Source organism: Prunus persica, chromosome G1 (assembly GCF_000346465.2).
Source record: "Prunus persica cultivar Lovell chromosome G1, Prunus_persica_NCBIv2, whole genome shotgun sequence".
In the NCBI taxonomy this organism is placed as follows: Eukaryota; Viridiplantae; Streptophyta; class Magnoliopsida; order Rosales; family Rosaceae; genus Prunus; species Prunus persica.
In genome coordinates, this window is record NC_034009.1 from 39,690,312 (window position 1) to 39,701,296 (window position 10,985).

General features: G+C 35.9%; 1 protein-coding gene across 1 annotated transcript; it reads left to right on the forward strand.

Annotated features, from left to right (window-relative positions):
* Positions 7,634–9,604, forward strand: LOC18791222 (BURP domain protein RD22). The gene is made up of 3 exons (XM_007222100.2): positions 7,634–7,769; positions 7,951–8,065; positions 8,199–9,604. The coding sequence occupies exons 1-3, from the start codon at positions 7,731–7,733 to the stop codon at positions 9,377–9,379; spliced, it is 1,335 nt and encodes a 444-aa protein (XP_007222162.1). The 5' UTR covers positions 7,634–7,730; the 3' UTR covers positions 9,380–9,604.

A 10,985-nucleotide genomic window follows, 5' to 3' on the forward strand; every position in this document is an offset into this window, starting at 1 on the left:
CTTTACAAGAAAGAAAACATGTTGAAAACCAAATCTCCAATTTCCAAGGCTTGACAGAAAATCAAAAAAATATCTTTCCTATTCTAGAGATTGGTCACATGTAGTTCAACCAATAGGAAATGAGATATTTAAGAAAGCAAGATTTTGATCAATACCAATATCAAATGAATTCTTATACGCCTAGTCAACTATTAAGGGTATCTTGACTCCTTGATATTGTGATATGATTGAAACATGATTTCCATGTTAGAAAATTAAGGGGATGTTAAAACATGAAAGTAATAGGAGAATCAAATTGATTTGGACTAAAATTGCCTAAAAAGAAAACACTCTTAAATAAACTTCAATTCACTTTTAAAAACAGTAAAACATGATTGAATCATTTTTTAAAACAATTCCCTAATATACATGCATGATAATGACATCACTTACCCCTAAATCAAATTGTCACGCCCCGGACCTGGGGGTCAGTGGAAACCCCACGTTCGGTGCGTGAGAAAATAAAAAGTAAAATAAAATAAAAAGAATGCCGAAACAAGGGTTTAAAATAAACTTCTCTTATAAAAATAACTCCAAAATCTTACAACTTTACAAGAAATAAATAAAGCCCTATCATTCTTATCTAATTCAGCCTCAACTGGTTTAGTCCTTGTCTTGCCCACTAATTCATCTAAAAAATGAAGAGTGTTGCTAAACGAACCCTAAAATTAATTGAGTACACCCTACTACCAAACGATTTATTGAATTTGTCACATCTCGGGATCAACTCCGCCGTAGCACGATATTGTTCGCTTTGGGCCCTCCCTCTCTGGCTCGCATGGTTTTGTTTCTGGGAACTCACGAGTAACTTCCCAGTGGGTCACCAATCCTGGGATTGCTCTAGCCCACAACTCGCTTAACTTCGGAGTTCCTACGACTCCGAAGCCTGTGAGCTCCCAAAAGGTCTCGTGCTAGATGGATGCGGGTGTGCACATATAAGGCACATCACCCCCTCTCCGTTGGTTGATGTGGGATCTTATAGAATTACTAATTTATCCTAATATAAAATGACCAAAGAAGATAAAATAATATTGGTATCTATTGCTTTGAATCCATGCCTTCAAACAAATTGACTTAATTTTTAACAAACAACACGGAGTCCAGGAGAAGTGTATTGATCCAAGTTGATTTTTGTATGCGTAAAACTTAAACAATCAATAACACAAAGCAGTTCATGCTGAAATATTGGAAACCCACACCCAAAGAGTTCTCCGCTGCGAGGTTGAAGGCAGGAGAGATGGGTGACAGATTTTACTTCCACTGCGAAGTTGGAGGCTAGGAGAGTCTGTGACTGCCATGGTTGAGGGAGAAGATGCGTTCAAAATGCCTATTGATATTTTACATTATTGGCTTTTTTCAAAAGTGAAAGTTTTTTTATGGGTAAAACCTAAATTTACTTTTTCTATACAAGTTAACAGTGTTTGTGTATTGTGAAAAGGTGGAGAGACGTGTCAAAATTTTAGACAAAGGACAGGAGGAGATAGGGAATTTGGGGACAGCAGATCTCAACTCCCTTGAGACCCTATTCTCTACGCCACCCCTCCCCCTCAACAACCCTAGTCACCATTTCTCCTTCAACTCCAACGGCAACTCATTAAAACCCAATTCTCAAATGCAACAATCTAATCCCAATCCCAATTCAGATGTTTCTAAAAAACCCATTGTCGTGGTGGAGAACTGCAATTCCAGGTGGTGGTGGTGGTACCACATGGGAGAGAGAAAAAAGAAGAAGAAGAAGCAGGAGAGAGAGAGTTTTTTATTTTATTATTATTTTACTGTAATTTTTTAATTTAAATAATTAAAAAAATTAAAAGTTAAAGAGGATGTACCATGGGTATTTTTGGTAGTTAAATAAGGTGTACTTAGGGTCAGTTTGGCATTGCTGTGCTGTGAAAATAATAGCTGTCAGATTTGCTGTGAGAGAAATCAGCTGTGAGAGAAATCAGTTTGGCGTTTGATAAAATTTTTGTTAAAAGTGTGTTGATATTGATTTTATGCTTAATCCGAAAATGATTGCTGCATAATCATTAAACCCAGCGCCTCTTCGAAACTGATTCCTATATAATCAGAAAATGAAAGCACCTCATTAGCTGCTTTCCTTTATAGCTTTCTCTCACAGCAATTTTTAACAATAAGTGATTTTCTCACAGTTTACCAAACGGGTTGGGCTTCTCAAAATTTTTTAAAAATCACTTATTACCCCAAATAAGCAATACCAAACGGGCACTTAGTTAATTTTACATTTTAATTTAAACATTAGGGTGTACTCAGTTAATTTTAGGGTTCGTTCAGCAGCACTCAAAATTAAACAAGGTGAGGGATGAGCAAGTAGGGACATGAGACATTGCCACAGTAGATTGATATAACTAAATATTATTATAAACATAGAAATATATAAGTATTATTATAATAGGATTCATAATAATTAATATAAAAGTATAACAACAATATTTACATTTATGTACCAAGATAATTACACATATAAATATAACCAATATATATTTTTATATATTTTAAAATATAAGTCTTTACGTAAATGCCTTTCACGGGTCAAGCCACAAGTCTGTGTTTTGGGGATTGCTGAGCTGCATCAATCCTGCCAATGTCAATTCTGCCCCTGAGCTCTCTCAAAGCACGTTTAAAACCTATGCTAACATATACTAGAGTTTATGCTGTATCTAGAAAATGCCAACACTAATTTCGTAACACGTAGAAATTGTTAGAGATTGGAAGTTTTTATCATTTTTTCTTCCAGTCTCTCCACTACTTATTAATACAGATTACTCATGTGATGAGTTTACAAAACCTATTTCTCTACTCTCGCAAAGACTAAACTTCTTCTCAAAAGACTAGATCACTTTACCTCTATCTCTGTGAAATGTAAAAAGTTGAAACTTTAATGTCAAACCTCGACAAAGTGTTCTACTTTACAAACTTCTTGTGTCTACCAATTTGTACTAAAATTAATTTCTCTACAGTGCTCAGATTCATCATATGTGTGTCCTTAATTTTAGTGGAAATTGGAAGTTTCCATAATTTTTGCTTTAAGTCACTCTTCTGAAGGAAGTTGAGGTTCCACTTCATAATCCAAAATGTCAGGTTGACTTATGGCAAACAATGTAAATATGTAGGAGTACTATGACCTTTTATAGCATTTTTAGTTTGAATTTGGGTTTTATACATAGATTTCAAAATTAATAGGTTGATGCCTAGGAAATAGAAATTGTAAGGGCCTATATTAGAGTAGCCCTCTTAAAAATAATATTAATTAATGAATATTTGTTCTTCTTGTTGTTTTGAAGTAGTGGTGGGAGGCAGACCAACAAAAAAAAAATATAGTGAAGGCTTATAAGAGCATTTACAATCATGCTCCCTATTTTTTAGTTAAAATTTAGCTAAAAATAGAAAAAAAGTTATTATAGGAGCTCTTTATAAAGCTCCTTTATAAAATTTGAACTCCAATCATACTCCCTAGTTTAGGGAGTCAAAAATACTATAGTTATTTTTTAATTCAATTTGATTTTGGTTAATCTCTATAAATATGAAAAAATAGTTAGCATTAATTAAAAGTTTAAACTATGCATAAAACAAAGAAACATTAAATTATAGGGAGCCACTATGAGTCATTACTCTCTCCTCAGATTTAGGAGCTCCTAAAGGTCTCCCTATTTTATGAGGTGGATAAGGAGCATGGTTGGAGTTGTATTTCTTCAATTTCCTCCCTAAAATTTGTCTAAGGATGTGGTTTAGGGAGCCCATTGTGAATGCTCTAACTCTGGTAAAACACGAGTGACATGGACAACATATGTTACGTCGTACTGAAGATTTTTGGGTTTCTTTAATTGGTTAAGTAGCATCCACACAGCTTCCTAAATCATCTCCTTAGACAAATTTTAGGGAGGAATTGGAAAAGTACAACTCCAACTATGCTCCCTATCCACCAACTAAAATAGGGAGACTTCTAGGAGCTCCTAAATCTGATGAGAGAGAAAGGACTCTTAATGACTCCCTATAATTTAATGTTGCTTTATATTATTTTGTATACAGACGGGTCAATTATATTAAATTAAAAAATAATTAAAGTATTTATGACTCTCTAAACTAGTGAGCATAATTGTAGATCATCTTATATACCTTAATTTGAAGATTCTTTATTTGGGTTTCTTTCAAGACTTATCACCTTAGCCACGCCACCTACACGTCTGCAAGCTTTCCTAACAAGGAAGGGGAGGCTGCGCAATACTTATCACCTTAGCCACACTACACCAAATTGACGTCTGCAAGCTTTCGTAATCTAACAAGGAAGGGGAGGCTGCGCAATACTTATCACCTTAGCCACACCAACACCACAAGACCAATATGTGTAGTCCAGGAGGCTTTCCCATTTTAATATATATTATCAAATAAAATAAAAATCAATCTATTATCATATATATTATAAAATAAAGATTATTGCTCCATCCTCCATGCACTTGCATGCCTCTTACAAAGTGTGAAGTAGATTTTGTGTGCTCCAAGTCATTGACGAGAGCTGTAACATGGTTAGCTGGATTTATAAGATCTTTTCTTTTCTGGGAATTTTCTGAATCAAGAAAAATTAAGTAAAATTAATAAAGCATAAATTAGAAAGGAAAAATATCTAGAGGATGCATTGTAGGATTGCACATGCCAATAATTGTATCCTCTAAATATATAGGGACATATTTTTTTGTTTTCATGACATGTGGCCCTAAAATTATTGTTCCTAGCGGGCTCTCCACCCCCTCTCGATTGAAAACTAATTGTGTAAATCTTCAATCTTGAATGATGCACCTAAAACTCAAGTGTCCCAGGCCAATTATTGCTCTCATACCACTTGTTGTAATAAACATCCATCCATTCTAAAGGAAAGATAACCATCGATATTATCTCAAATTTAACCACTTAAGTTCATTATGATTAACTATGTATCTTATGGACCAATCCAATCATGAGGTTTTATACCCAATTAGATCGACTAATACAAAGTTCACACGTGGATTGAAAAGCGCTATCAGTAGGGGAGTGTTCGGCACCCTTTACTGCCGAACGCAACACAAGACCCCTTGCATGCCTTCACTAAGTTGAGCCTATCTATTTTTTAGCATTAACAATATATATAGATTGAAAAAATAAAATAAAAATCAATCTATTATCATATAAAATAAATATTATTGCTCCATCCTCCATACACTTGCATGCCCTCTTACAAAGTGTGAAGTAGATTTTTTGTGCTCCAACTCATTGACTAGGGCTGAAACATGGTTAGTTGGATTTATAAGATCTTTTCTTTTCTGGGAATTTTCTGAAGCACGGAAAATCAAATAAAATTAATAAAGCAGAAACTGTACCCTTTAATTATATATGGACGTATGTTTTTTTGTTTTCAAGTCTTAGATGACATGGGGACCTAAAATTATTGCTCCTAGTGGACTCTCGACCCCTCTCAAATTTAAGTGGTCCATTATTATTAACCACATATTTTATGGACCATGCAGCTGTGAGGTTTTATCTCAAAAACCTTCGGTACATTTCTCCCACATGCCACAATTGTATATTCACAATTACGGCTGTTACGTCACATCATGCCACTTGCCTCACATGCAACAAGTCTGTGTTTTGGGGATTGCCGAGCTGCATCAATTCTGCCAATGTCAATTCTGCCCCTGGACTCTCTCAAAGCACATTTAAAACCTATGCGAACATATATTAGAGTTTATGATGTATGTATCTAGAAAATGCCAACACTAATTTCGTAACATGTAAAAATTATTAGAGATTGGAAGTTTTTATCATTTTTTCTTCCAGTCTCTCCACCACTTATTAATACAGATTACTCATGTGATGAGTTTACAAAACCTATTTCTCTACTCTCGCAAAGACTAAACTTCTTCTCAAAAGACTAGATCACTTTACCTCTATCTCTGTGAAATGTAAAAAGTTGAAACTTTAATGTCAAACCTCGACAAAGTGTTCTACTTTACAAACTTCTTGTGTCTACCAATTTGTACTAAAATTAATTTATCTACGGTGCTCAGCTTCATCGTATGTGTGTCCTTAATTTTAGTGGAAATTGGAAGTTTCCATAATTTTTGCTTTAAGTCACTCTTCTGAAGGAAGTTGAGGTTCCACTCCATAATCCCAAATGTCAGGTTGACTTATGGCAAACAATGTAAATATGTAGGAGTACTATGACCTTTTATAGCATTTTTAGTTTGAATTTGGGTTTTATACATAGATTTCAAAATTAATAGGTTGATGCCTAGGAAATAGAAATTGTAAGGGCCTATATTAGAGTAGCCCTCTTAAAAATAATATTAATTAATGAATATTTGTTCTTCTTGTTGTTTTGAAGTAGTGGTGGGAGGCAGACCAACAAAAAAAATATAGTGAAGGCTTATAAGAGCATTTACAATCATGCTCCCTATTTTTTAGTTAAAATTTAGCTAAAAATAGAAAAAAGTTATTATAGGAGCTCTTTATAAAATTTGAATTCCAATCGTACTCCCTAATTTAGGGAGTCATAAATATTATAGTTATTTTTTAATTCAATTTGATTTTGGTTAATCTCTATAAATAAATAAAAATATGAAAAAATAGTTAGCATTAATTAAAAGTTTAAACTATGCATAAAACAAAGAAACATTAAATTATAGGGAGCCACTATGCCAATAATTGTATCCTCTAAATATATAGGGACATATTTTTTTTGTTTTCATGACATGTGGCCCTAAAATTATTGTTCCTAGCGGGCTCTCCAACCCCTCTCGATTGAAAACCAATTGTGTAAATCTTCAATCTTGAATGATGCACCTAAAACTCAAGTGTCCCAGGCCAATTATTGCTCTCATACCACGTGTTGTAATAAACATCCATCCATTCTAAAGGAAAGATAACCATCGATATTATCTCAAATTTAACCACTTAAGTTCATTATGATTAACTATGTATCTTATGAACCAATCCAATCGTGAGGTTTTATACCCAATTAGATCGACCAATACAAAGTTCACACGTGGATTGAAAAGCACTATCAATAGGGGAGTGTTCGGCACCCTTTACTGCCGAGCGCAACACAAGATCCCTTGCATGCCCTCACTAAGTTGAGCCCAACTATTTTTTAGCATTAACAATATATATAGATTGAAAAAATAAAATAAAAATCAATCTATTATCATATATTTTATAAAATACATATTATTGCTCCATCCTCCATACACTTGCATGCCCTCTTACAAAGTGTGAAGTAGATTTTTTGTGCTCCAACTCATTGACTAGGGCTGAAACATGGTTAGTTAGATTTATAAGATCTTTTGTTTTTTGGGAATTTTCTGAAGCAAGGAAAATCAAATAAAATTAATAAAGCAGAAACTGTACCCTTTAATTATATATGGACATATGTTTTTTTGTTTTTTTGCTCTCGACCCCTCTCAAATTTAAGTGGTCCATTATTGTTAACCACATATTTTATGGACCATCCAGCTTCGGTACATTTCAAAAAGCTTCGGTACATTTCTCCCACATGACACAATTGTATATTCACAATTACTTCTGGGTACCCCTCATCAGTCGTCTATAAAATGGTGAAGCCAGTTGCTACTGTTACCATAAGAGCCAGCTCCGACTTTCTTTAATTTCTTGCTACATCTGTTGCTAAGTTAATTTCAGTCCTAATGGGGTTTCATCTCCCACTCATCTTTGCTATTCTCAGTGTAAGCTCTGCAATTTGATTAACTTTTCCATTCTCTCTCATTGTACTCTATATATATAAATGAAAGTTTTGTGTTCCTATAATTCTCTCCGATTTTATTTAGTACGTACTTAAGTGTCGTCCACTAATTAATTACACTTTGTGAGATTTGATTTTAATTAGAGTTCGAATTAATGTTGCAGCTAGCAGCGGTTGCACTGGCAAACAATGCTGCTCAACCAGCACCTCAACTTTACTGGAACTCCGTCCTGCCAAACACACAGATGCCAAGATCTATCAGTGAACTTCTGCATCCTGGTTTGTGTTCAGCTCTTTATAATCTTAGATATCTCTTCTACCTGCCATTTTACTAAAATATGTTCGACCACATATTTATCAGCTAACTACTGTGATTACAAGAATGACACTTATTTTCCAATATAATTTGCAGACTCCACAAATGAAGAAAAGAGCAAACCTGAAATTTTCCCATTGCAGGGCAATAGAGTTTACACTCAAAGCCATTATAAAAAACGTCCTCCTCCTCCATCTGACGAGGGCAAACCTGAAACTTTCCCATTGGGCAATAGCCATTACACTCAAACCCGTTATAAAAAACGTCCTCCTCCTCCATCTGACGAGGGCAAACCTGAAAATTTCCCATTGGGCAATAGCCATTACACTCAAACCCGTTATAAAAAACGTCCTCCTCCTCCATCCGACGAGGGCAAACCTGAAAATTTCCCATTGGCCAATAGCTTTTACACTCAAACCCGTTATAAAAAACGTCCTCCTCCTCCATCTGACGAGGGCAAACCTGAAAATTTCCCATTGGCCAATAGCTTTTACACTCAAAGCCATTATAAAAAACGTCCTCCTCCTCCATCTGACGAGGGCAAACCTGAAAATTTCCCATTGGCACGTTCTCCTCCATCTGACAGTCAACTAAAGCATTACAAAGACTTAGCTATTTTCTTCTTCGAGAAGGACATGCGCCCGGGCACAACTATGAAGTTCCAATTCCCTAGAAATTCAAACACGGCTACTTTCCTGCCACGCGAAAGTGCTCAATCGATCCCCTTCTCCTCTAAGAAACTACCAGAAATTTTCAACCATTTTTCAGTGAAGCCAACATCTGAGGAAGCCAAAACAATTAAGCAAACAATCGAAGAGTGTGAAGCTCCAGGCCTTAAGGGAGAGGAAAAATATTGCGCCACATCTTTAGAATCAATGGTTGATTTTAGCACTTCGAAGCTTGGAACAAGAAACGTTGAAGCAATCTCAACGGAGGTATTGGAAGAAGGAGCCACCAAGTACATGCACAACTATACAACAATGCCGGGACTGAAGAAGTTGGAAGGTGACAAAGTCGTTGTGTGTCATAAGGAGAACTATCCCTATGCTGTGTTTCTCTGCCATGCAATAAAACAAACAGAAGCTTATGTTCTCTCCCTGAAAGCCGATGATGGGATGAAGGTGAAAGCAGTAACCATCTGCCATCTAGACACATCAGAATGGGACCCAGAGCATTTGTCCTTCCAAATCCTCAACGTTAAGCCCGGAACCACTCCCATCTGCCATTTCCTTACCACTGATGCTATTGCCTGGGTTCCAAAACACAAATCTGCATGATCATCACTTAGCACTGTACGTGTAATAAGCTTGGTCGGGTTGCACCCTAGGCCTGCATAATTATCTCCCTACTTATTTCTGCCTCTTCATCATGCGGTGTAAGATATATGATGAGATGAAGTTTTCTCTTGTAACTATGTAGACTACTTCAACTTGTACTCATAATAAAGCACGCTGTTGGGGGGTTCTACTTAATTTCGTTCTCTCCAATGTTTGAGTGTTGAATTGTTACGTTGGAATAGGCTGCTAATGCATGTAGTTAGAGAAGCCTTCATTTATATCAAAGTCCTCAAACTATCAAGAATTAATGTATCCAGAAACATATACCAAGACGCAAAACAACATATTTTCCATTCTCTGTCTGTAACACCAAAGCAAACTTCCTTTATCACATCATTTAAAGGATCAAATTCCAGTACTAATCTAATCCATCATGTAAAGCATACAAGTGCCTACCTAAATTTGTCCATTGGATATATATGTCACTTTTTATTTTTTGATAGAGATATAAATGTTGAAAAAATTAGAGTACACAACTCTTATAGACACTACTACGATTTACTATTTGCGCGACGGAAGTTTGCGCGACGAACATTGTTTCGTCGCGCAAAAAGCACTATTGCGACGAAAAAAAAATACCGTAGCGCAAACAACATAACACAAGCGCGACAAACAGTTTCGTCGCGCAAACAATCTATGCGCGACCAATATTAATTTCGTCGCGCAAAGGTAGGGGAAAAAAACCCGGTTTTTTTTTTTTGGCGCCATAATCTTGCGCGACAACAACAATCGTCGCGCATGACAATATTGCGCGACAATTCAAAGAATTCGTCAGGTAAAGATGGACAGAAAATTGTCTCATTTTTTTGGCGGTAAAAAACTTTGCGCGACGAAATTTTTCGTCTCAAAAGACAACTTAGCGCGACGGAAATATGTACCGTCGCGTAAAAAAACGAGGGATACTTATTTTTGGCGCCAAAATGCAGGGTGGATAAAAAAAATTTTGCGCGACGGAATTACCTTCGTCGCGTAAAGTGTAATGCCGGTGCTTTCTTGCGCGACGAAATAAATAATTTGCGCGACGTAATTTAAACCTTGCGCGACGAAAAGTATTATTTGCGCGACGAAATTTTGTGCGACGAATAATATGTTTCGTCGCACAAAAAAGCAGATGTCGACAGGTAATTGCGCGACGGAAATGTTGTTTTGTGCGATGGAAAAGTGGGTTTTCGCGACGGCATTTTGCGCGACGGATATTGGTGTTCGTCGCGCAAAGTCCTTCTTCTTCATATTAGTATCTGCCATTGCAGAGGCAGAATGCAGAAATTGCATTCTGCCTCTCTCTCACTCTCCCTGCCGCTGCTCTGCTGTGAATTCAATACGTTCATTGGGTATGTATTTTTTGTCGTTAGTTTAAATGTATTAATGTAAATTCGTAGTAACGCTATTAATTTTGTTATCGTTAGGGATATTTGTGATTAGTGATTGGTGGAGAACGATTGAGAAGGTATGTTATTGTAAAAGTTTGTTTGTTATGTTTGTAATTTTTTTGTGAAGTTATATGTATATAATGTTGTGAAATTGTGCGTGACATAGCACAATGTGT

Bases quoted from the DNA above. Each gene is read 5' to 3' on its own strand.
- LOC18791222 (XM_007222100.2), top strand. From the start codon at position 7,731: ATGGGGTTTCATCTCCCACTCATCTTTGCTATTCTCAGT. The intron at 7,770-7,950 runs GTAAGCTCTGCA...TTAATGTTGCAG, and splicing joins TCATCTTTGCTATTCTCAGT to CTAGCAGCGGTTGCACTGGC. The intron at 8,066-8,198 runs GTTTGTGTTCAG...TATAATTTGCAG, and splicing joins CAGTGAACTTCTGCATCCTG to ACTCCACAAATGAAGAAAAG.